Source organism: Ixodes scapularis, unplaced genomic scaffold, assembly GCF_016920785.2.
Source record: "Ixodes scapularis isolate PalLabHiFi unplaced genomic scaffold, ASM1692078v2 PGA_scaffold1__304_contigs__length_218370807, whole genome shotgun sequence".
NCBI classification, from domain to species: domain Eukaryota; kingdom Metazoa; phylum Arthropoda; class Arachnida; order Ixodida; family Ixodidae; genus Ixodes; species Ixodes scapularis.
The window spans coordinates 137,478,314-137,505,486 of NW_024609846.1; the positions used below are offsets into that span (position 1 = coordinate 137,478,314).

A 27,173-nucleotide genomic window follows, 5' to 3' on the forward strand; every position below is an offset into this window, starting at 1 on the left:
GCAGTGCGGCGGTGGAGCGCGTTTTTAGCGCAGGAGGAACAATTGCTACTAAACTGCGATCGAAGACGTCAGAAACACTTTGAGGGGGTTCGGATTCTCAAGTCAAATAGAGCACTTAAGTGAGAAAGATAACATGTCCTGGAATGCTCATGTGAATGCGCTTTCCCTTATTTCTCGCATTGACGACAATAACGCACATTTATTGAACTATTTTTTGTGTGTATTCTTAGTATAAAAGGATATTTCCAATGTATTCTGACAAATTCGGAAAAAATAAATAAAGAAAGTATCTTTGAAGTAACTTTACCTGTTACCTAAGTACATTTTTAAGCCAGTACCTAGGTACGTACCTAGATACCTGTTCGTATGAGTAGCTGTACCTGTATCTTGGGTACATTTTTGAAGTAACTTTTACAACTCTGGTAGTGATGTACGACCACACGCCTGTACGATTCCCATCCAGACCGGAACGGGCAGAGATGGAGATGGAGCCCAGAATCCCAAAGTTCTGCACGCGAGCTTTCGCTTTACGTGCTAGGTGCTGGTGTGCGCTGGCCCACTCGGCCACCGATTTTTGCTTTAATTTATTTTCGGATTTGGACATTAACAAAATACAATTCCATTAAATTAAAAAAGGCCGAGCTTGCCGACTAAGGTCTAACGGGGCATGGCTCAACGGGATAAATGTCCCCATCCTGCCTTCCTACTATTTCCTGAATTATATTTGACTTTGTTTTGCAAAGCATTAAAAGAAGTGTGGGTTACTGACCTGCTCTTTTTAGTTTCATTATTGCTTTTGCATGCTCATTTTTTATATGTTGGTTATCGTACCTTTGGTCTTCATTTCTCATGAAAATATTTAGATATTACATTTCGACGTAGATTAAACATGTCACTTGCAACTCACGCAGTTTTTAAAGTATGAATCATCAGCGCTCACATATTTTGAACATGTTTATTGTGTAATTATTTTACTAGTAAATGCAAATATTACTGGTGCATATTACACGTAGCATTTGTTTGTTATATTCATTCGACTGCTAGAATTGCAGCTGAATGTCTTCAAAAAAATGGGAGAATTGCCAAGTTGCCGGTTGACCCTGAAAGAGGTAGCAAATATTTAAGACTTATAAGATTTACATGTATACTTAAGGAAATTTAAAACTTTTAACTGAAGGAAATTTCCTTGAGTTCAGCTCGAGAAATGTTGTGAAAGCTATGATGATAGGAATGTACCTTATTTTAGAAGGGGCGTGACTGTCCCGCTCGACAATATCCCTCATTTCTGCTGCCCGATCGTTTTTACAAAAACTCTGTAGAACAAAACATGAGTACACTTAGGACAACCTGTAATAACTCAAATTCACATTTAATAAGCCAAAGAACACTCCCGACACTTCGAAATGCTATATTCAGATATGTTTCTACGAGCGGGATGGATGTTTTAACGTCCGAACAGCAACCCCCTAGAGCTGAGAAAAGAAGTGCGGAATATTCCAGAATTTGAAGGTTGATACATTCTAACACCACGAATATGTAAAAGAATTTGGTGTTCAATCCCTTGCGCGTCTAGATTGAACAGGTAGAGATTTATCATGAACGTTCAGCAAGTATAAAGAATTCTTCAAGAATAAAACACGTTTTTCATTTATTTGTAAAAAAAAAAAAAAAAAGGTTTTGTTGATATTTAAACAGATTGGCGATTCACATGATCTCCCACCGCCGCGCTGGAGGTTTTGCAGTAGAAGGCATATTCGCCAATGGCTGAAAAAGAACCTTGTATTTATTAAACTGGAAAGATACCTTATCGACGGAAGAGGTGAGAATTCCTTTTTCACTCTCCTATCACATCGAGACGTAACATTTGGCTATTGCAACGCCCACATGCGAAGCAATGTTCGGTTTTCTCGACTCGTGTAATGAATTTACAGTAGAGGGAGTTGTCTTCGGACACAAGCAATGAATACACGCAGATTTTGTTAATGTTCTGTAGCTCTTTGTTTCGCATTTCGCTACCATCAACTAACATTTAAAGGTCCAATTGTCAAGTCACATAAAGGTGGATATTATGGTAGGTATAATAACGATCAGAATGAAAGGCGCCCGCGCCCTGAACGAATACAACTTGAGTTGTAATCTTGTAATCTTAATTTTAATGCGTGGTTATAAAAGCAAAAACGCATGCGTAAACCGATTTGACCGCCACGACTGAAAACTCCCTCGTAGAAGCCCTTAGCCTCCTTTTTGATATGAAGTAAAGCGTATTCTTTAAGAAGAAATAAACAGGGAAACATTCAGAAGCTCTGAGAATGACCAATACCTCTCTAAAAAAAAAGACTTTCTGGTTATAATCACGCACAGCTTAAAAAACACAATCTCTAAATTTCTTAATCGGTCGGCGACAATAGAAGGTCAGTGATATCCCTACGGAGTGCGGCGGTGACATCTCATTTTATTTATTATAATTTGCTTTATTTTCATTCGTGCTATTTTAAATACAGCACAAACAGCAATGCGCCCTTTTAGTGGTGCACCTTAGGTCATAATAAAAAGAATTCCCGTCTCAGAAATATGGGCTTACAAGTCAGAATGAAAGGAAGACACCAATTTACTTTAGAATTGTTTGCTTGCAACCTAACATATCCATATAAAACGTATATGAGTTGGATTCCGAGTTGCTTAAAAAAATGAACAGTTGCAGGTAGGGCGGTGGGATCACTGCTATGTAAACCGGATGAATAAAATAATGAGCGTGCCAGACTAGACCTCTGAACAACAGGTTAATATTCAAAGCTCAGCAGTGTCGCTGTGCAATGAACAACACCATTATTAACTTCGTGCAAAAACCTAAAATCACGCATCATCCGTGTAATACACAAAATAGTGTGCGCCAATCAGTTCACCCACACTTTGATAATCATAAAAGACATGCCTCGATATCAACTTAGTCTTCACAATTTACAACGCCTTGGTTTTCATAAAGAGCAACCGAATGCACACGAGAGTTTCGTTTGTGCTTCTTTCGTGTTTATATTAAGGCACCTGTTGTTACCTTCGTCAAGGACGGCAATAGCAGCAAACGGCAATCTCCTTTCAGTTAACTAGAAGTTCGGTGATTCTTCCAATACTTTCAACCCGCAACTTCTTTTACAGAGGTTGACCTTCGTGGTTTTTTAACATGATATATCCCTTTCATGGAAAATACATGCGCTCCCGTGCACCCGTGATGAAAAGAAAGCTTTCGTTCTTAATTACATATTAATGAAGAAAATACTCACATATGCCAGTGATATAAAAAACAACTGGTCAGCATTAAACTCAGTCACGCACGGCAAACGCTGCGGCGTGTTGGATTGCTGCCTCAACAGTTCCTGATGAGCCTGCGGAATCAAATAACTGTTTCGTCTAGAGCACACAAAAATGATGTCACATTTATTTTACTCTCGCATTTCTTAAGAGAAATGTACACAACTCTCTAAAAAGCGAGGAGCAGTAGGCAAGATAAGCGCTCAACTCACAGTATAATATTCATTGAAGAAGCACCAACTATGTGAGCACCCATGAAGGAATCAACGAGCACGTCCACAAAAACGCAGTGTACCTCTTCTATATAAATAAGCAGGGGGATTTTTTCGGTCGCGCACCAGTCACCTAGTTCTCTTTGGAAACTTGTGCTTGTCCTTTGTCCCACTTGTTCCCCTTCTTTAGGGATCATTTTCGTCAGATGTCTAGTTGATTCAGTTTTCTTACCCTCTCCGCTTTTCTCTTGAAGAGCCTGCTACCCAACAATTGTCGGATTATTTTGGTTGTATTCTGCCACCAGAATAATAATTATGTCTTTAACATTACAATGACATTTTCAAACAGCACACTGCTAAGGCTGATAACCCACTTATATTGATAAAGGCGGGTTGATTTCGGCACATGGGTGTTTAATTAGCTATTTTCATCTATATAAATGATTTCTTCAGAGGTAATACCATCGAATTCTGGGAGGGGGGGACCGAAAGTAACCTGAACGAATTTCGGGATGGCGGGCAGTTTGTAGTACTAGCTTCCACCCCTAGCAGCAGCGGCACCCCTTCCTTAAGCTCCTGTTTAGGGTCCCTAGGGGAGCCAGAGTTGCGCGTCTGTTTTACACGTGCCCCCGCGCCGCCATTCACCGAGATCTGAACACAAGAGGAGCAGCATCAAAAGCCGTGCAAAAAAATACATGTACGATGCGCCCCGGTGTACGCCACCCTGCTTTTGAGCCCGGCGCCGCTATTCGTCGAATTCAGTCACGTGAAGAGCAGGATCAACATGCCGCGCAGGAAAGACGCCCATACGAAGATGAACACGCAACTCTGGCTCCCTACGGGAGCCTACACAGGAACTCTACCCCTTCCAAGAGCCATTCATGTAGAAATTTTTGTCATTAAGTGTTAAGGATAGGGCGAAAATAAGGGTACTTCACTGGTTGAATATCTTTCAATGACCTTAGGCGCGATGATTGCCAGTTCTTGAGACTAACCATCAGCCACAAATATTCTCCTGGCGGAGGCAATGTGCTTAAAAAATACCCCCAATCACAATTTCTAGGTAAGGATGTATTCAAGTATTTAATTTCAGCAGGCTAGAGTTAAAATTTGTGACTCTTCGTAACTGAAAGGGCAACGCCAGTAACGTTGTCGTCATGGCGACATTCAGATCGCACTCAAGCTTCCCTTTGACTCCACTCGCTGCGGCGAAAACTACCGCTCCGCTTTCAGATATATTTATTTGACATTCAAAGGTACAGCATGGCACTACATGTGGGGGGCGCTTGGCAAGATTCGGTTCACATGGAAGGCGGGTGTGGCAGAATCGACATGTGGTTACTGATATAAAACAGTAATCGTGTGGTGAAGTGGACAATAAAAAAATAGAATTCCGCTCCGTGGTAGTTTTGACCGAAACCCCAAACGCGAACCCCACATACGCAGTTGCTCCTTAGGTTTCAGAAATGGTTTCTCGCCAACTTCACCTTTCCTGGCTCAGTAAAATCACTCAGCACCTTTCAACTCTTATTTTCCCCCAATCTATTAAAATTATATATTGATGTATTTCCAGCGTCATACAGAAAGAAGAAAAAAATCCTGCGCTGCGCTACGCGAATTTTTTAAGGTCATCCCAGCTTTATCACAGGGGGAATATGCGGCGCTGGCTCTGCGTTTCCGGGTCATTTTGCCGGACGGTGTCGTCTGCTAAATGTTTAGGGGCATGTTCCGAATGTTTTCCCCCAAGATTTTTAAAATATTTCCTCGTTTTCTTTTTTTTTTTTGCAATATTCGATTTGAAGGAACAGTGTGGGGTTGTGAAAATCTTTATTTTCTTTTAGCGAGAACGGCGGCGGAAACTTACGTAATGCTTCAGCAAGCTTACGACAAAGATGCATTGTAGAAATCGCAGGTATACCAGTGGTTTTCTCGCTTCAAGTCTGATAGATTGTTGATCGACGACCAACCTCGTTCAGGGCGACCCTCAACCTTCTCAACTTATAAAAACACCTACACAATTCGTGCATTGTCCACTTCGAGCTTATTTTTTCTGTTGAAACTATCTTTTAGGCGTTTGACCTGAGAACTTTGTGACATTTGAGCACCTCAGTGAGGGGAGGCGCCCCGATTAGTAGGGAATCGGCAAGTGATGGTTACATCACGACGATGCCCCATTACACACTGTCCTGTGAGTGCAATAATTTTTTGATAAAAAATAAGATAACACCTCTTCCCTTCCCCCTTCCCCATTTTATTTAACCGGACCTTGCCCGTCTGACTTTTTTTTGTGCGTCCTTAGGAATAGTCCTGAAAGTAAAAGTTTTGTGACTGTCGAAGTTCGTTCAAAACAGACATCGCAAAAAACCGAGATGTGATTTTGAATTTCTTGGGGAAAAAATTCACAACATGCCGTAGGACTCTATCAGAAAATGCTGATCGGAAAATTGACTCTAAAAGGGTGCCATTAAGCGCTGCTGGCGGCGGAAGCTGCTACTACAAACGTCCCGCCCTCCGGAAATTCATTCAGTTATATTTGGGTCCCCCACCCTACTTCTTTTCGCTGATTTTGTATTAATTTGCGCGCTCTGTAGATTCTAAAACATAAATTAACTCTCCCGTACAGCTGCTTTGATTGTCATACCTAATTAACTATGATACTCACCTCGAATGCAGTTTGTAAGGCCTGCATATTGGCAATATTTTCGACAAATGTTCGATATCCACTAATCTGTTAAAAATGCATGATGCATTAGGTATTGCACAAGTTTGCAAACAAATTAAGCAAAATATATCACATTCAAGCCAGTTTCTTCTTCCGTCAGACCATCATACAGTTTCACGACACAACTTTCGAGGGGATTGAAATTCTGCGTCGTTTTTTCGTTCCACCATAGGCGTTTGTTTCCATAGCCGTTGTGGTAATTTCCTAGAAAGTATTATAGTTTCAAATAGATTCATCAAATATGCATTAATAATGTACAAACCTGGGTAAAAAAAGCCGTGATTGAGCTCGTGTCCTAAAATCCATCCCAGGGTTCCCATTTTGACAGAGCTGTAGCCGTTGAAGGTAAATAAATATTAATCTCGTGCACTTTAGTTAATTTTAGAGTAGCAAAGCCAGGCTCGATTGTTGAAAGTGTCTTCATTGAAACTCACGATGGCAGTCCAGACGAGTAGAACGGTTGTTGCAATGTCACCGCCGTCAAACCTGATGAAGGAAAGTGTAAAATGAATTAACAACGTTGTTACGACCATTGAAACACACACAAAAACTTTACCAACTGAATTTTCCAGAGGACCATAAACGGCAACAACTTCGGTCACGTCATGGCGCCATCTAGAAATAAAATGTAAAATTTTAAATATTTCTTTTAAATTTAGTTTAAATGTAGCAACCGGGGATGTACAATTATTGTAAAAAATGGAGTTAAGTCTATTTGCGTGACATAAAGTGCACATTGTTTAACCATTTTCCCAACTTCAGCAAATTGTAAGAGCTGATGCTTCTGTGAAACAGCTAGAACCACGCAACCTCACAACAAACGTTGCTTTGTTGCGTGCATATAATTTCCTGCTAATACAACCAACCGCTTTGAATGCGCCAAGGACGCACTCTAGGATTCCATATTTGTGTTTATGTGGCTCCTTGATTTTGTGTGAACATCGATCCAAGTTAAGGGAACTATGATTTGCAAACGAGAAAAATAAAGTAACTCTTCAACCAAATATTCGCTAGCTGTGCACCACGCGACAGGGTGAACACAAACACGACTTCGGCGATTTTTCAATTTTTACTGAAGCGATACATTTCTGATCAAAAACTTGCACCTTTTAGTCTGGAGCCCTGAAAAAGCACTCTTTGACACATTAGCACATTTGATGGCAGCTATTTAGTAGACCGATTTTCTCAAGAGCGTTGGAAGCATGCGTGGCACTACCATAACCTTAGTTCACAGGAGGCAGGAGGCAGAGGTCGGGGAGCCGCAGAGTCACAGCAAGGTTTATGCACCGCTCAGAAGCAGTGAAATTTTTGTGATGCACTGCGGAAGCGGTGGCGTACACTGTTAGCAAGTCCCGTGTATTTGGTGAATATTTGGGGTGAAAAACACGCTATTTACACAAATCACCATAAACGTGCACGTTGACTAATGAATAATTCGTTCAAAAATCATACGAGGTTGTAAAAAACCTGTTTTGGTTCGGTCATACACGCATAACTTTGTAGCAGACCTCGAAAACACGTATCACCCCCTGCGACGATCGCAGCATTGCCGGCTATCGAAGCACCGGAATGCTTGAGGGCACACCTAGAAAGGATTGTCGAGACAAATGTCGCGGAAAGAAACATGTCTCGGAGACAGATATGCACCAAAAGTAATTACGCCATGTCGCGGGGCATGGCGAACCCCGCGCTTACCGTCTTCGCTGCCATTGATTCGGGTCGAAGGCAATGCGGCTTCCCTCTTGTCGCGCATGTTTGTATTTATTATAGGGGTCTTGATATTAGTTTCTTACACACCAAAAATAAAGTTACAGGTCTAATTACTCGTTCTAAACAGTTAAAATGGGTATAAAAAGCGTGCCCTCGATCTGAACACGTGATATTGCAGTTGGTTTCCTTTTGGCTTCAACTGCTTCAACTGCAAGCGAAGGTGCCGCAGCTTCCCATGGACCCTCCTCAGATTTTACGGCGCGCGGTGGTGGCCGCCATATTAAAACTTTATACCAGTGTTGCTAAATCTGTAGGTCATCTTTAAATTAGAGCTGACAGAAAAAAATCTGGCCACGGCGCACCGCGGAAGTACGCTGAAAGCTAGAGCCGGTTTTGCTTCCGTTGTTTTTGTTTGGTCGAAGAAAATCTGGCAATTACGCACGTTTAACATGGCGCTGGTATTGTTTTGGTTGAGTGGACAAGAGAATTAACCTCCGTGGTTTGCGTTCACATGTACCGAAGACGTGACCAAAGAAGTGCCCCTGGGATGTTGCCGGAAGACAGAAAGTATAATTCGTAATCGTCGTGTGTGCTTTGAAAGCGAAGGGAGTCACAGGGTCCACGTGTGCGCAACCACAAGTCAAGGCTCACGACAGCGCTGCGTTGACTTCGGCGATCTCGTACTGTATGGTGCAACACGGCGATGCGACAAAGAGCTGAAAAGTTTGTGGTGCGGTGCTTGGAGGTAGAAACTCGCACTAACACGGAGCGCAAATTGGTTGTTGTTGGGTTGAGGTTTAACGGGTTCAGTCGCGTCATCGTCAGCTGATCCGGTCCAGCTGATCCGGGAGGACGCGGCGAGCGTTTCTAAAAGTAAATCTTCCTTCCTTCAGTTTTAAAATATGAAAGTATCCCGAAGCGTACCGTAAATAAAAAGCTGCGGGCGTTTTCAACAAAATTACGTCGTTTTAATTGAACAATGGACTCCGGATTGTTGTCCTAAATCTGCCGTTTTATGCTTCGTGTTGGACTGCGGTTGCACAGCGACGTGTTTGAACTTTGAACAGCGACGCACACCGCTTGAGTAGATGATTCGGTCCTGCAAACGCCCGGTTATACAGAATTTCAGGGAAACTTAAGTCACCACCGATATTTTCCTGTAAATCTCGTGTGAGTTTCTTGCGCTCATCATGCGGTGTGAATAAATTAGGGCAGGATTTTCTACCTGCCCACAGATGCATGAACTGAGACGGTTTTATACGCAGTGAACATGGCGCTTTTTCTTTATTTTGGGAAGAGGCGTTGGTGCATTTATTATGGTACAATCACTTGAGAGTTGTGGAATTGGAGAGAGCGAGCAAGCATTGCACACTTTGTTTCTTTTCTCTCTGGCACTGCCCCTAGTTTCTCAAATTTCAGTTTCAGTAGGCATACCTACCAGCAGGTGCAAACTGCTCTAAGGCAGGTAAAAGACAGCGGAAGTCAAGAGGGTGCGGACTCCCGTGTTTCGCGTTTTTCTCAAGGTGACTGGGTAAATGCTTTTGCGGGGTATGTGGAATATGCAACCGATTTTAGTATGCCCGTCGTTTGCGTCTCTAGCAAAACGAATAAGATTATCTACAAAGGCGCAATCACTAGCCAAGATTTACGATAACAGTGCATTTTCTTCGGTGATCCGTGCAGTTACCCTGCTCTCTGCAACCCCGTGTCATGACGAAGAGCTGGAGCGGTCACGGTTTGTGCTGGCCTACCGGTTTACAGAAACCCGCATCGCCCGCATCAGAACCGAGTGCACTTGGGCTGTTGATGCTCAAGCCTTTCATCCGCGGCTTATCGCCAGCTGACCCTGCTGCTCAGCGGGGAGGAAGCGGCGGGAGTGACCACTGAAGTAAATGTAAATTCTCGTTCGTCGAGTTATCCGGTGTCAAAGTGTGGAAGATATCCAACGTGTACTGAGGGCGGTAACTACGAGCGTTTTGCCTTGCTTTTATAACCGAAACTAGAGTAACAAGATGACTGCCTTGCGTACTTCAAAATGACGGAAGCAATAAGTTTCAACAGGTCGAGTCCGTCACCGGGGATGTAGGCGAGACGGTGCACACTGTTTGAACGCTTGCAGTATCCACGACTGGTACCAGGAAAATAACGTCAACAGGGAAGGAGCTCGCTATTCCGCATAATGAAGTGCTATGGGCCCGCGAATCTTCGAAGTTTGAGTCGTGGCGGTATAAAAAAAAGATGCATCAGCGCCACACCAGTGATCACGAACACCGGTCACAAACTCCCAAGCCCCGCCGCTCCACTCGACACCGACACGACATACGACAACAGACTGCATCAAAACGCCCCAAAAGTGAAGGCGTCTGCTCCCGTACTGCAACTAGCGGAAGTGAAGTGTTGGGCGGATGTCTTTCACAATAATATATAAACAAATGCTTTGTGCAAGAATCATTTCCAATTATTATTAAATAAATAATGATAAAATCACAATAATTTGTTTTTCTATCTGAATCAAGATTGTCGGACCGCTCATAACACTGGTCGAGCATGAAAATAACAAAAATTTGACCTTTTTTCATGAACGGTTTAAGATTTATTTTAATAGATCGTTATTTTTCGCAACAGACTAACAATATAGATTTCGCCTCCATACTTCATAAATGCAAACAGTTTTTACACACGGCTCTTCATTGTGAAGTGTTTTGTCTCTTTTTCTTTAAATCTGTAACGGTCAGCGACCAAAGAACTCACCCGCACATCTCAAGCTCATATATGGCGCGGGGAGACCAGCGCGTTGACAAGGAAGTGCGGGGTGCTGTGTCGTTGTTGTGTTTGTGTGTATGTCGGTGATGTCTGATACGTGGTACTCGTGTTGTCTGCGATGTATTTATGGTTGCTCTCTACTAGTGATCGTTTGCAGCGTATTACCAGACTCGTTTTTTTTTATATAGGCTGCTATAAATCACGCTAGGTGGCGTACGTTACCGCCCGATTCCAAATAGTTTGCTCGAGTTATTTATCCATGTAAGTGCGGCATTCGTTTTTCTGTCTAGCGGCTCCGTCGTAGGTACCGATGCCGCTGACCGCCGAAGGCGCACGTGCTACGTACTTTTGCACGTAGCTACGTCCGCCGCTTGGAGTCTGTTTATTGTGTGTAAAAGACATCGAGCGAGAACAAACACGTCCTGTGTGGCGCGCGGCTCGCTGGGCTTGTCTCTCGCCTGCTCTCGGCTGCTGGCCGCCATGTTTTATACGGAACACGCTGAACCGTGTTTCGCAGATGGCAGACATGGTGTATCGTGTTAAAGTTTACATGGCACCTCATGTGTAGACGAATAACACACATGGCTGCGTGTAAAATGAACACGCTTTGACGTGTCCGCTATGGGACAACGATTTACACGTCTGGGCGTGTTATTTTTGCTAACAGTGTAGCCAAACTGGTTAGTGAGATTGGCTTATATTTAGTCACCGGCTGCTTAAATGGCTACTTCAGCAGATTTGAAATATACCCGTCGTGTTCAGAGATAGGCTGAATATGATCGGCAATATCTGTAAATGAGAATCGCACGTTTGTATTTTGAGCCTGATGGCTGTATTTTTCGTTATAAACTGCCCAATCTGGCAAGCGCTCGGAGAGCAGCCAGTGGAGAGTACTTGACATCCGGTGTAATCGTGACGTAGATTCTCTCGGGACGAGCAAAGCAGCAGCAATGCTGGCGTCGACAGGATGTCCTTGCCGTTCCAACCCCCGAAGCGGCCAAAGCACGCCAGCGATCGGGCCACCGCAACTAACCCCAAAACTGCTTTTGTACGAATTTTGAGTGACGGGTTAATCTTCTATAATATTGTAAAGGGATAATAGCGACGCCTGGGGCACACACTCGAGAGTCCCGGTGAGAGGGGAGTTCCTCCTTCCCCTCTCCTCTCACGGTGGCCAGAGGCGAGACAGGCATCGTCACTACCTGTCGAGGATCTAAACGGACATTACAAACGAGGCTTTAGTGACATTCACCAGGTGCTTCTGGCGAATCATCTACTTAGATTTGAAATTCCTTTTCTTTTCTTTTTCAACAAGAAATTGGCACGTCTTACGTTTTACTGCTCTCTTAAACATGAATAGATGAAGAAATAAGCGCCAATATCTTTGTAGTATCCCTTTAAAAGGACACTGAGACAAAGACGAAACAATTTTTTTCTACCTGGTTTGAACAGGCATCTCTCAAAAATTACGTTCGTCGAAAAAGAAAGATAGTTTACCCAATATTTATGTTACAACGCGAAGTTATCGATTTCCGGGCGAAACCGAAACTGTACAGCTGTCGCATGATGATGATAGGTTTTGTGCCCAACTAGTGTGCGCTCTGAGGCAACACTGAGGTACCGCGAAGTTCGCTAGACCTCAGTGTGACCTCAGCGTACGATTTTAATAAAGCGAAATATCTCAACTGCTCGAAACTGAAACAGGAACATAAGCACGGAAGCTCACGGCCGTGAAAAGTGTACGAGTGTACCGAGGATAAGGGTCAAATGTAGAGGAGAGAGTGGCCAGAAGTCACGTGGCCACGCCCGACTGCATTTTTTTTTTCTCCTCGTCTCTCACGTGTGCAGCAGAAGACGACGAAGTTGCGTGCACCGTTTGTCGTGTGACTGTTTCTTATTTCTGTTCATACGATTGAAAATCGATTGTCTGGTACCACCAACGACAGCTCAGAAGTAGCGGCTCCACGGGATTTGCTACGTTGATCCGTCATGCACCGCCATCGCGTCGTTCAGCGCGCGGTACGTCGCCATATTGAGACTGACGTAGTAGGTAAACATGATGACATACAGACTCAGTAAACACGGAGCACATACGTAGTACATGCACTTCTGTGATCTGTGCAACATTTTTTTTTGCCAACTTTTTCGGGGTTTTTAATGCCACAAAAACAGGTTCATATTATTTTTTTTTATTTTTTTATTCAATGCGTGCCTTAGTTGACTCACGATTATGAATATATTTGGCACGCCTTATTTCAACGCCACGTGATCATGGAAGCAAAAGTGAAGGTGACTGAAACCGGCCGATTCTCGGCCGGCTGTTTTCGGGGAAGAAAAAAAAAAAGTCTCGTGCCGCCAATTGTGTTCTGTCCAGTTGGGTTCCTTTCGCGTCGTGGTTAAATAAAAAAAAAACCTTGGCCACTGCAGATACCCTAATCATGATGTTTCAAGCCCGAGACTGTGGTGAAGAAAAATTAGGAATCTTTGAAGTCGAAAAAAATAAAAAAAGGCACAGGAGAAGACGTCTTAACCACAACTAAATCGTTTATTTTCTCTGCTTACTCAAATACCCCCACTGGACACTAACTCCCCCCCGGACATACAGCGCATTCACAATGCACCGATTGGTGCAATTGCGAACGTTGGTGCCGGTGTCTATCAGGACTATACACCTTTCCAAAAAACACTCGACCCCAGGGGCCACAAACCGTTTTCGAACCCAGTCACTGAGTTTGAGGCTAGACTCTGACCGGCGTCCCTCCTAACCCTAACCGAGTGGACTGTGATTTCAATAGGCGCAGCCTGCGTAGGCGCAGTTTCAAACGCTGCTGGCGGCTAAATTCTCGTTTTTTCCGGCAATATTTTGTGTTTCATTGTACATGTATTTTCCCGAGGGCATTGAGAAAGCATTGTGCCACACTAAAAAAAACAAAGAAAACTGTAAACTGTTTTTGTTGGGTACGCGCGCGACAGAACGAGTGCGACTGGAATGTATAGTTCTAGTTATTTGTTTTTTTCTTACGATCAGTTTTGACGACGCCGCGGGATTCGCCGCATGTGAAGCGACAAAGCGCTTTGCTGTCAAAAATAAATTGCAACAGAAGACGGCCGAAAGGCATGCATTTTTCACGCTCACAAATAACGTGTTTACCGATGGACAGCACACGGACGTGCAATTGAGGAAGTGGTAACATTAGAACAATATATCGTACATACCACACGATGCAGCGTTATCCAAAAAGAATTTATTTGAGAAAGATCTCAAATAACACAGTCACAGTCGACGACAGTCACATCTTGACGATCGGAAGAAATCCGAGATGACTTCGTTTGGGGCACGTTTCGGGGAGAGCTTCCTTTTTTTCACAACCGCACCAAGGCAAAGAAACAAACGCGACTGACCCGTTTCTCACCCCAACCCGGGCAACTATTTTTGGAGATGACTGAGGATTCTACGCGGATTATCTCTGGGAGGGGGGAGAACAATGTTCGCAAAATCGCGTCGAGGGTCGTTCGACGTCCTTCACCTGCTTCGTTTCCCGTGAATGTCGAGTAGAAAAACTTGAATGACAGGCACTTACCAGCCTTATTTCTCACAATGGAAGATAACACAAGAAGGGTAGGCAGCACGCATAAAAAAAATGAAGTGGAAACTTTCAAGAACGCGAGAAAACGTCGAATGCGAAACGGCTAAAATGCATGTAGAGAACCGCGCTGAGCGGGTCTTTACAGTCCCAGAGAGTGGCAGAAAACTTCTAGCTGATAGAGGGCGCGAGAGTCGCACCAGCCGCATCAGCATCAGCAACATGGCGGCGGCCTAGGAGCGTTTTTTGGAAAGGTGTATACAAGGAGCGAGAGAAAATAAACTATTTAGCTTCGTTTGAGACGTCTTCTCCTTTGCCTTTTTGTCTTCGCCATCAATTTTTTTTTCTTTTTCCTCACCTGTGTCTCGGGTTTTGAACATCATGATTAACTATCACCAGCCTGCCTGCTCATTCACCGTCTTTTCATTATCACCCTGTCAGTGTCCCTCTAAAGGGACGCAAAACCTAAATCTGGATTCCACAAAATACGCGGCAAAAGCGTGCAACGGGATGCTACAAACACCATAATATCACTCATACAGCGATATCTCGAATGGATGACCGTATTTTTTAAAAAAAGGAGGCGTATTTGACGGAAATGTCCGCGTCATGTTTTCCTGAGAAGAAGAGGGAACGGCCTCGCGTCTTCTCCGCTTCGCCGCCTTGAGGGGGCAAAGCTAAGAGAGGAGGAGGAAACGACATATCTCTACGGTCACGCGCCTCGTCGGCCTGGTTCAATCTCGACCTCTTCTCCAAAAATACGGCCGTCCATTTGAGATATCGCCTTACGAGTAGTGTTGTAGGGGTCGTAGCGTCCCACTTACATCACCTGGATTGTGTTTTTGAAATCCAAATTTCAATTCACCATCCATTTAAGAAATGAATAATATGGCTTTATTATTCTTCGCGTTTGTTTATTCGCGATTCGTTCCTTCGCACAATCGGCTAATGGCTGAAACTTCTAAGATATATGCTACGGAACGATAATAAGGCGCTCCGCACTCTCCGGGCGTTTTTAAGACTCTCAATGAGGAAAGGAACGATATTGGCTGTTTATTGTTTCTGCTAGTGCAACAGAAGATTTGAAGATGCTTTTAATACAATATATTGGCTAAGTGAAAAAAAATAACGAGAAGTATCCACATGAATTATGTCGCTAACCACACGCCAGAAAGCTGTTTCCCCTTCAAACCTAAAATAAAGGCTATGCGACAAACACAGTCAAGTTGACAAGAAAGCAATTCTTAAAAGATATTGGAAGGCGTCTAACACTGCCTGTGTTTAATTGGGAAGCAGACGAGACCACACGCAGTGGCCCTAAAGTGCAGCGACACCAAAGCAAACTTGGTGTTTTGCTTCTTCCTGGAATAATACTCATCTATACAGACAAGTACGTTTGTCGGCGTCATTTTCATTTTCCTCTATATTAACTACTTACGAATCGTTCCGTTTAGCTTGGCAGTAATCACGAATAACACATCCATATTTTTTAAGAAGGATTATAGTTGCTTGAAGCGACTTGAACACCCTGGCTGCTAAAACGTTATATTTTATTGTGAATATTGAGAAGACCAAAATATCAGTAAGACAACACACATGAAGACGGTAAGCATGTTTTGGCTACCTCTATAATTTTTCTTTTTTCGCTTTATTGCTTCTGGGAGCGGGTTGCTATGCACGAGCATCGGCTTATAGGCAAGTGTAGGTTTCCGCTCTTCTGTTGAATATTCAGCGTATCTATACAAATCTGTCCGTTTTATGTTTGAATGTACGGGGGCGTGCATATGTCTGAGTGTATCTTTGCGAGGAGTGTGTGCGACCATTTTGGCGGGCGCGACAGCGAGATGTTCCGCACATGCGATTAGCTGTCACTGCCCAACCCCGTACCTGAAGCGCATCGGTGCAATCAGATAGATATACGGTAGAGAGTTAAATACTCGCAATGAGGTTTTTAGGAAAGATTCATGGAAACAAACTAAGTTTACTGCCTCTGAAAAACGTACACCAAATGGCAGTACAGCCAATATCAAATTATTAATTTATCGAATGAACCCTGAGGGCCCGAGGGCAATATAAAAGGGAAAAGCATATACAAAAAGAAAAAAAAACAAGAACAAAACTGCGATGCATGAACAATATAAATAAATAATAAACACTCAAATATGTCATGGACCGTTCCAAGGATGCTTATGCCATAGCATCTTTCAACAGGTTTGTGTTTGTGATGGTAGGAATGGAAATCGACAGGTGGTTTATTTTTATGGTACGCGAGAAAAGAAGGATCAGGAAAATGTGGCTGTTAATTAGCTCTGGAATGCGTAAAAAACACGCTTGAAAAATTATGTAAGAGGACTATGAAGTCAGGAAAAATAATACACGCATTTATTAACTGCGCATGCTAAAGCTTTCACAAAGGTCATCGAGACAAGAAAGAAAACACGACGTACAGACCTCATTAATAAAATGATGAACAGCCAACTAGCGTAATTCCAAGCACTATTACTATATGGTCAACAAGGAGGAGGCGGTTCAAGAATCACTTATTTTTAACTTAAGACCTATGCACTCATAGAAATAAAAAAATAAATAAAAACGACACGCCAAAGAATGAATGATTCTGTTTGCCTTGTCCGACATACTTCGCATTTTACTGCATAGAGGCATAGAGTCATAGCTGCTACAGCCTGCCACCAGACTCAGTGTGCTACATTGCAGAGCAATAGTAGCACCCCAGTACCTAGACAAGTGAGGGCGCCTGCGCGCGTAACAGGGTGCTCGAGTGAGGCGTTGTAACAAAAAAAAGAGAAAAAAAATATTCTTCTTGCGTAAACTTTGGGCAGAACATCTCAATTTCTTATCCCGTGTTAAACTCTACAAGCAGCCCATGCATCTACTTTTCTGCACAACACTCGAAAAGCCAATCACCGCAACTTACGGAGGCAGCTCTGCGAATGATGAAGCCAAAACATATTTCAAAAAAAAAGAAAAAAAAAAAAGAAACGCAGTCTGAGTTGTGACATTAAGCAATGCAAGACTTCAGGCTTATGCATTGCTTAATGTCAAAACTCGGGCTTTTTTTGGTCTAAGCATATGTTTCGGCATCGTCATTCGCTGAGCTGCCTCCGTGAGTTGCGGTGATTGGCTTTTCGAGTATTGCGCGGGAAAATAAACGTACAGATTTTTTTAGATTGTAGGAACAGTGCAAAGCCTATCGTTATTGATCTAGAAATTTGCACCAAGGCTTCATACAGTTGTTTTCCCGCTAAGGGGATTAAGTTGACGAAATAGCTAATGGGGAACCATTACTACTTTTAACGCCTCTTTACTTATAGATGTAGTGCAAAAACAATGTATTTTATCTTTGCGAACCACCATTAATGTCCCGGTGGCCAAGTCACAAATGTGTTTGCTGTGACCTTCATTAAAAGCAGCACACTCTATCGGGGAAACTTTTCTAGTAACTCTTCTAAATTCTCCGTATTGTGAAACAATTATGCACACAAGTCACTAGAAAGCAAAGGAAATGGCTATTGTCTAGGTTATTTAGTTAGGTTCCTATCTTCGAAAGAGTCAACAGGAACTTCTCTAGAATTAAGGCATAGATAGGCTAATAGTGGTGGTAAGTCATATAATGCGACTGGTCTGCTGTTGTGTACAATTCATATCATGGTCTGAATATTCCCCAGGAGGAAACCATACAAGAACGAGCATGTGCTTATTGCAAGTCTCGCAATTTTCGGTCATGTTTTTTTTCTTTGACAGCTGGTGTGCTTAAATGAACAATGAAGTCGATTTTATTTATTTCTTCTAAAATGGTGCTTTTGTGCTTCTTGGGAACATAGCATGCTGGCCAATTTTTTGTTGACATTTGTGACGCGTATTTCGTGGTTACGAAAGAAATAAAGAAATCGAAACTGAACAATCTCCATTCTCGTTTCTGGGCCTCCGAAAACGGAGGTAACCTAGGGAGTGACGTCAAGTGTGAATAGTCGGTATCGGTAGAATCTAGGAGATCAAGATTCTGGTTACCGCGGTGGGTTATAGCAGCGCGGTGGCGCGGTTCTTTGGTCGAATCTGTCAACATGGACGGCAATACCGCTCTCGCGAGCGAGTTCGAGCTTCCGTTCAGTGACCCAACACACGCGAAACGGGAGGAAGTGTGTGGTGGCCTCCGCCATCACCCGACGGAGACCGCCTAGCCGGCAACGAGTGGCCCGCATGCCGAAGGACAGGGAAGCGGGGGAGATGCCGAGGGGAAAGCGGCAGCGATCCGGCCGTTCCGGGTGCCGGTTCCTCCGCGGGTGACGCTCCCCAAGAAGGAGAAAATAAACAGCACCATTTTTGATTTTCACAAAAGCCGGACGTCCTCTTTTCGTTGTCAAGGAACACGAACAGCAACCCACATGTGAAAACTAGCGTCGCCCGAACGAATACTGGTCTTCAGTCGACCGTTAACACAGGCATCTACAGCGCACAAATTTGGCATGACTACCATTTTGCAGAATCCTTCGAGTACAATGTTATTTTTCTTTATTTTATTTTGGTTGCCCATAGTTGCTCGTTGCCCGTTTCGTGTCCAGCGTAGCAAAGAAAAAACAATTATGCTGCTTTATTTATGGTTATGCAATAATTTCCGGTCCGATATATACTTTTGATGGTTATTCAAGCGGAAATTAGAACAGTATTTCTAAAAATCGCGAACCAAAACGTGACCGAGGGCACGTCTCTCGTTTCGACCAATCGCTGACGCGTCTCTTGTGACGTTGCGCTTCTTGGCCCCGCATCGGTCACGTGAGCTCCGCTTCTTGTTGCTTCTCCCGCAACTCCCGGAGCGTCGCCCCGGTCGATCCCGGTACGATTGCGACTGTTTAATTGATTTGCGCGGCACACAAGCGCCGGTTTCGGCTGAAATTCGGGCAACGTGGCCTGAGGCGTGTCTGGATCCCAGTTCAATCGCCAAAAAGATGTCCGAAGTTGCCTTCATTGTCCCTTTAACCGATGTTGAGGAATATAGAGAAGAATCTCGGGTTGCGGACCAAAAGCCAATTGATGTTATTTTGTTTCTTGAAATTTTTCCATCGGAGAGGAACGATATTTCCAGCAAAATAAGTTAAGAAATCAAAAATGCTCATTAAATAAATAGGAAATAACAAGTCATGGTCGCAGTTTAAGATACATTTATATACAGATACAATAACTGAATAATTGCTGCAATATATGTCCAAACCAATTTCTTAAATACCACCAGCTCTGAGCACTGCAATAGGGTACAGTGATACCTGTAAATATTTTATTTTTAAGAAATAAAAAAAATTATTCTTACTCTTGGCTCCGATTGTGGGGCCTGTGCACCTTCTGTAATTTACGAACAGCATTGTTTTTCCTGAAGCTCAGGTAAGTATCAAGGAAAGGGTCCTCTAGTGATACGTTCCCAACCTGCATAAAATACATTCAAGTCCGTGCATTCACTTAAAAACGCTTTCCAACCGTGCCTCTAACAATAAATTTCTTGAGTTTTCTCATAAAATCACTGTACATTCGCACTTCTCAAAAATCGCATTAATTCCACAAACATTTTTGGGTTGCTGTTAAATAAATTCAACCCAAGAGCGAAACCCAGATTTAAGCAACAATTGCATATGGATATAGCTGTGCATTTTTTTTTGTATTTGTCTATGTGATGAACTACTCAGATACATTAAAGACAGGTAAATAGAATTGGCCGTCAATATGCTCACGTGTTTATAGGTCTCTTTTAAGACATCTTCTTGATGTATTTCTTCTGGGTAGCCTAATTTAAAAACAACATTCTTAAGCTGAAAGCAAACAAAAACATTATTTACTATATAAATCCGTCAAATATTTTAGTTCTGATTTCCGGCCAAATTACCTTTTTTTGTGCCTCTTCTTTGGTCTCATTGTCCATCCATGTGTAATTTCGGATAACAGCCCGAAGAGCGTCTCTAACAGTTTCGGCGATAGACTCAACCTGAGAATAGGGGCATATTTCCAGCCCGAGAAATGTTTTTTTATGACGCTTGATATGCGTTTCGAATTTTACACATAAATCATTTACTGCACGCAGTGAGAGAACAAGTACAGATTATTTCTGTTCTAAAGGTGCTTGCGGCAAAATGCCAAGTCTGATAGTGCCTCTCATTTTGTGCGCATAAGCGCACGCTACGTATATCGTGGCATAGCCGTGCTAAGCCACCACCATTTTTTTTTTACATTTCTGCGTTTTTATGTAATTGCGTTACGTATCAGTAAAGTTTTTATGTTTTATTTATTACTGCATTAGCCCAAAGATTTTTTAATTCTCTCCTGTCGGCTACATAAAGACGCAGCAACAACCGGCATCCTCGTTCACGACTCCCCCTGTCCACGTCGCTATAGACACCTCGGACGTTTCCAATCAAGGTTCGGGAAAAAGCAAGCTAACATCTCTACTGTTAGCTTTAGTGGGGAAATATTATTACAGAACTATTGACCATATTATTTGTAGGGTACTTACATCTTTTTTCTGCGCTGAATTAAAGTACTTATCCACATACAGCTTTCCCAGCCCGTAGCCGATTATTGGCTCATACGGATCGTTCAATGCGCTGACGCAATGTCTCCATCGCGGTTCTTGTCCCTGGAGGCCTCTCCACACTTTGTTGAAATTAAAGTTGAGTGTTGTCATATTATGTGAAGCAATCGGTCCTAATTTATACAGAAGTCTCCATCCAAAATAGTTGTTCACTGTCACCCTGAGAGAAAAACGGTAGGTCAAATATTTCTGACAGGCCTATTGAGTTACAATGCCGAAGCCCAATCTTCGCCACCTCAAATACCCCTTCTTTTTTTGTTTAGTTGCGCCAAATTTAGAAAATGTTGCTAAATGTCATGCGTATGCAGGCAGAAAGTTTGTATTTCATTAGGTCTTTATTAATATTTTAGGCAATATAAAGTTTTAAAAAACCCGGTGCCTCGCAGTTTTTTTTTAACTTTTAATAACAACATGAATGTTTGTAATTCTGAGCAAACGTCATCGCAGAATAATTTGTGCATACTTATTCTTTTGTATTACGAGTGCCTTAAACACGCATATTGTGTTTAATTAGTACTTATAAATAGGCTCTTGAATTCAATATTCAGCAAAATAACTTGATAAATCATCGGGCCGACAGGGCGACTTGGTTTCGAAAACCGCCAGTAACGACTATTCATTAAGAAATGTTTGTTTCGACCAAGTTGTCAAAGATAACTGTAATTATTTCGTAGACAAGCATGTAAGACATATTGTTAAAAAAATAATTCCAGCACTATGAGGACGGCTTCTATTGAGGTTTAAAAGATCTGGTAAAGCCTTTTTTCTTACCCAGATGTCTCATTGAGCAACTTCATAGCTCCCGTAAGGAATCTTTCATTGAAAGCATTCACCTCTTCTTCTCCGGTTAAGTTCACTGACACATCTTGGAAGATATCCTTTAGAAGCTGAAGCCACCCTTCCTGGCAAAACAAAATATCACAAATGCTTCCATCCAACTTATACACCTGCTCTCGGATAACTATTTCCAATCTAAAGCTTACTGATTTTAATTTCCTATCAACGTCTTTCAACTTTGTGGATGGCTCTGGCTCCTTTTGAGGTTGGTTTGTAGATTCGTCACTTCTTGCCTGGAGCTGCAATGTAAGAGCAGGTGATCATCCTGTGAACAAGGAAAATCTTAACAACACCAATTTTGCATTAACAGTTTCAAAAGATTTTGACCATTAATATTACTAAAAGGACATTTGCTGTACCTCAGGAGTTTCGCTTCGACTATCACATCTGAGTCGATCTTTGAAGTTGCTTTGCGAGTTTAAATTGTATCTCATAGTTTAAAGTAGGTTTAGTCACTTTCAAATGCAGCGATTTTAAACGAATTTACGCCATCGATGTTTAGAATATTTAGCCACATACACCTCTGGCGAATTTGCTGATTGACCAAGGGATGTACAACCCGCCTCCGACAAATTACACTTCTGGAGATATATACAGGTTTTTTGTTTAAGCTTAACAGATTTGTTTAAAAAAGCCGTGAAAGTTAAACTTTTGCCGCTTGTGGAGGTGAGTTATACGGCCAGGGGGACATTTTATAGGGGGCTAATTGTAACAATTTGTCGTCTAATTAATTAAAACTCGTTAATTAACTTTTTAGTTAATGAAAATAGACATATGGTTCCAATTAGAAACTTGCTCAGCGTCATCGAAAACCACTAAATCAGTCAATTTCAGAAAGAATGTCGGCGCCTGAAAAGCGTAGTATTGTACTAAAGTTACCACTCGTGAAGCAGCTACAAGGCTGGGGCTAGATAAGAGACGGAAAAATCGCGCGGGCGCCTTATCTCAACCGCTAGCTTTGTACCTGCTCCACGAGTGGAAACTTTCGGGCACTACTACGCTTCTCACGCGCCGAAAGTCTTTCTGAAAATGACTGATTTAGAAGTTTTCGATGACGTTGAGCAATTTTCTAATTGGAACTATACGCCTATTTTCATTAATTAAAAAGCTAATTAACGAATTTTAATGAATTAGTCGACTGATCGTTACGATTAACCCCCTATATTATGTCCCTCTTGCCGTTTAACCCACCTCAACAAGCGGCATAAGTGTAACTTTCACGGCTTTTTTTAAACAAATCCGTTAAGGTTAAAAAAACACCATATCTATATATATATATATATATATATATATATATATATATATATATATATATATATATATATATATATATATATAAAGTAATAAAGTCGCACTTCGAAACGTTGTTGGAGTTTTAAAGCCTTTAGTGAGTCGACGTTTCGGCCTGAGACAGGCCTTCTTCAAGACTGGTTGCCAGAGTCGGTTACATGGTTGTTTTCGCTTTCCCCACCCGGGCCACGTCACCTGTCAGATCACGTGTAAAAATGCCCAAGTAAAAGAGCCCAAGTGAAAAAACGCTGCTGCCCCTTTTTTTTTTTTTTTTTTGTTTGGTTGACTTTGCGTCTTTCCGCGGCGTGCGTTGCTGGCCATCTGGGCCGATCCAACTATGTGAACGTTACTGCGCCTTCCGCACGTGACGTTCCTGGGGTCACGAAGTCTGACGTGGCCTTTGGTTTGCTCCGATGGCGGCGTCTGCTGCGGCCGTGCGTGGAGTGGGGGGAGTACAGCAGCGTTTTTTCACTTGGGCTCTTTTACTTGGACATTTTTACACGTGATCTGACAGGTGACGTGGCCCGGGTGGGGAAAGCGAAAACAACCATGTAACCGACTCTGGCAACCAGTCTTGAAGAAGGCCTGTCTCAGGCCGAAACGTCGACTCACTAAATGCTTTAAAACTCCAACAACGTTTCGAAGTGCGACTTTATTACTTTATAGTCTTCGGCGTCCTACGCTATATTTTCTTTGTCTATATATATATATATATATATATATTGTTACGTTTTTAATTTACAAAAGGACGTCCATAGTCAAATTAGACCAAATTAGAAGTGTGTCACGCGCCGTCTGCACGCGCTTCGTCGTCGTCCTCGGTGGGCTCTAGCACGCGCCCCGGCAGCACCGCTACACTATTTCTCCTCAGAGTTTTTTAGTGCTGTTTCTTCCTGGGTTGGTTCATTCTGCTAAACAACCTAGCCACGTTCCATTAAAGATAGACAGTTCTTTTTGCAGGTGTCGTTGCCGATGCTGATCTGTGAGAGTTCCTCCGCAACACCAAAATCCAGCACATTGGTGCTTTTTGAAGTTGATGCCCGGAGACTTCTCACTTGGCTGCCGCTTGCTCCTGTTTTCGTCACACCTGGTGACACGTCTGATCAGAACTCCGTTGCCGGCACAAATCATATCGGTGCAAAGCATTACTGCACATTTTCGCATTTTGAAAACCAACACCGAAAACGAAAAGTGCCGGTAAGGCCAAAGTCCAGGAGAAGATAGAACGTTATGTTTACGTTGCTGCTGATCTCATCCGCCGAATGTCCAGATCGACAGTCAGAAAAAACATTCAGCGCGCACTTACGCGCCTCAATGTCTTGAAGCTTTGGGTAGCGAATGTCGCCATAGGCCCACGCAGGATCTTCATTGCACGGCCACAGAACAGTCATGGGGAACATGGCGAAATGGTCACTTGTTTGTGGCGGTTCCGGCATAAAGATTTGCGGCGTCAGGCAATCCAGCCGCCTTCCATTGGCTCCATGAGACGCCGGCGCTGACCGCATTGCAGAGGACAATCTTCCCGAGAGGTGCTTTCCTGGTAGCTTGAGGCGCCATGCCAGAAATCCTACTTCTGACACCAAATGTTACGTTTTTAATTTACAAAAGGACGTCCATAGTCAAATTAGACCAAATTAGAAGTGTGTCACGCGCCGTCTGCACGCGCTTCGTCGTCGTCCTCGGTGGGCTCTAGCACGCGCCCTGGCAGCACCGCTACAATATATATATTGTGGGATTTTGCTAGCTACCAACTAACAGAGGTACCGATAGAGTAACCAAAGGGTTGTCTCAACAGCGGCGATATATCAAAGGAGACATCAAACCTAGTAGCGTGCGGTCCCCACATCTCCGCGGTAATTTAGACGACCGTTTAGGGCTCGATTACCGCGGGTCGGTTCGATTAATTACCTCCGTCGGTGCCAATGATCGACTACCTTGTCTCACTCTCTCGAATATAGCGGAAGAGAAGACACACGTACCAAAGTAAGGACAGAGTCCAAGAGCATTTATTAGAACACTCTTAAAATGAACTGCAATGTCCCCATTTAAAATGCCCCCCGCGTTGGCAAGGTAAGAAAACGTCCTTACCTGGCCAGACGCGGGGTTCCCGAGAGCCAAGACCGGGGAAGCATCGGAAAAGTCGCCGACACACGTCCTATCTCTTTCGCGGTCACCCGGACGAGTCCCTTTCCCGAAAGCGGGAAAACAAGAGGCGAAACCTCCTCGCCTGTCGGCAGTGATTCGCATCCGAGCGGGGGGACAGAAAGAGGTCCCCCCGGGAGAGAGTGAGAGGAGAGCCCCCCAAGCCAGGCGGCCCTCCGCCTCACGAACAGGTCGGAGCTCACGGCGAAGAAGACCGAGCGTTCCGACCCGCGGCCGTTATCACAGCCATCGGGGAAGGGAGACCAGAGGAATCCCCACAATATATATATATATATATATATTTGTGTGTGCAGGTCATCCCAGTGAACGAGCGAACTCTTCATATGCTGTTCTGCTCATTACCGGATTGCAGCCCCGCATAGATAAAATTCGTCTTGGGCATATGAGATACATAATATTGTGTAAGCGGTGAGAATATTTTCGAAAATATCTGTTAATAAATTCAATAATCAAACTTTAAAGCATTTTAGTGATATTATGGTGACATTAGAAACGCTTCTTTTGGAATATTCATCTTGTTCAAAAAGGGGCTAGCCTTGTTCATTGCATTTTCCTAACAATATAGCTTCTCACTATATTCTAGTCTACAAAAATGACAGTAATTAGCGATGAAATAACCAATGTTAAAACATACGTTTAAACAGATGAGCCTGAGTTTATAGCTCTAGCGGCACGTTGTCTTTCGATGGAGTTGCGTTACCACTGATATGTCCTGAGTCGTAACATCAGGTATAGAAATTTATTGTATTTTTAGCGAGTAAATCGCATATCTTAATGCATTCACTTAAATGCTGATACATTTGAGGAAACATTGCTTGATTTTTAGCTAGGTCGATAATATATTCTTGTAAAGACAGGTTTACTAAGTTGAGTTTATGGCGACCACACTGTTTCGCGCCCCTTTTCTATACAAGATTACTAGATTGAACTGCGTAGGTTGATTTTAGCCTAGCGATACAGGTACGTGTGAGTCGTGCCGTGTCTGGTCGCGATCTGGTGGAGAGAGGGTCCGCGCGCGGTAGCGGCGGGCAGAGTCCAGGGTCACCCGGCGGCTGTGGCGATGATGATGACGGCGGTGGCGATGATGATGATATCACGACACCTCCCCCACTTTGGAAGAACAACACTCACACTTCCCCAAAGCGGACAGGTGGACGGCTTATACGTCCACTCCTTGCCACGGTAGGTGCCACGGCCAGTTGCAGGTGTCCTCTTGTTCACCGTATAGTGCCGGTCGTCGTCTGCACCACGTAGGACGGGGTTGAGGCGCTGGTCCTAGAATGTGGCCGTAAGACGCTGCTCCCGTCAGGATTCTGACCGCAGTTCCTGTTGGAAGGGTGTCGAGCTCACGTGTTCTGCGGCGCTCGCCATAGTGCTGGTGCATCTTTTCCTTGTATAATGCGTTTCTGGACCGAAAGTCCGTGGTGCCCCATCGAGGTTGGAGAGATTCTGGTTTTACTGGACGTTTGTGCGCAGTCTTTGTCCCACGAATAACTCCGCTGGCTCGTAACCTTCGATTCCCGGGGTTGCACGCTGGGCCAACAGTGCGTTGTGGATGTCTGTCGATTTCCCAAGGAGTTGCTTAGCCGTTTGGACTGTCCTCTCGGCCTCCCCGTTGCTCTGCGGGCCTCCCCGTTGCTCTGCGACGTTGATTGGGTCACTTCCCATTCCTTCAGAAACACTGCGAATTCGCGTGAGGCGAATTGCGGTCCGTTGTCTGTTCGGAGAATTTTCGGTGCTCCATACCGTGCGAACATTTGGTCAAGGACGGCGATGATGTCCCTGGTCGTCGTCCGCCTCAGAGGTTCCAGCTCGAAGACTCTTGAATAGTAATCGACAGCAATCAAGTAGTTACTGCCTTCGTGGACGAAAAGGTCCATGCCGACGACTTCCCATGGGTAGTTTGCCAGTGGAGTCACCAAAAACGGAGGTTGACCTGGTTTCCGGTGTTCTTGACAAACAGGGCACTTTTGGATGACGCTGTCGATGTGGAG

At 43.6% G+C, this 27,173-nt stretch overlaps 1 protein-coding gene across 1 annotated transcript in view; it reads right to left on the reverse strand.

The window, feature by feature from the left end:
• Nucleotides 1-1,003: 1,003 nt before the first annotated feature.
• The window catches only part of LOC115316186 (neprilysin-1-like), a 150,010-nt gene continuing 123,840 nt past the window's right edge, over nt 1,004-27,173 (reverse strand). The window contains exons 8-21 of the mRNA XM_040206966.1: nt 21,873-21,965; nt 21,661-21,791; nt 20,812-21,049; nt 20,188-20,286; nt 20,036-20,113; nt 19,621-19,733; nt 6,797-6,855; nt 6,675-6,726; nt 6,503-6,570; nt 6,314-6,444; nt 6,181-6,246; nt 3,279-3,380; nt 1,237-1,313; nt 1,004-1,100 (exon numbers count right to left, since the gene is read on the reverse strand). Of these exons, the coding sequence (XP_040062900.1) occupies nt 1,004-1,100; nt 1,237-1,313; nt 3,279-3,380; nt 6,181-6,246; nt 6,314-6,444; nt 6,503-6,570; nt 6,675-6,726; nt 6,797-6,855; nt 19,621-19,733; nt 20,036-20,113; nt 20,188-20,286; nt 20,812-21,049; nt 21,661-21,791; nt 21,873-21,965 (1,404 nt within the window). The remainder of the gene's footprint in view (nt 1,101-1,236; nt 1,314-3,278; nt 3,381-6,180; nt 6,247-6,313; nt 6,445-6,502; nt 6,571-6,674; nt 6,727-6,796; nt 6,856-19,620; nt 19,734-20,035; nt 20,114-20,187; nt 20,287-20,811; nt 21,050-21,660; nt 21,792-21,872; nt 21,966-27,173) is intronic.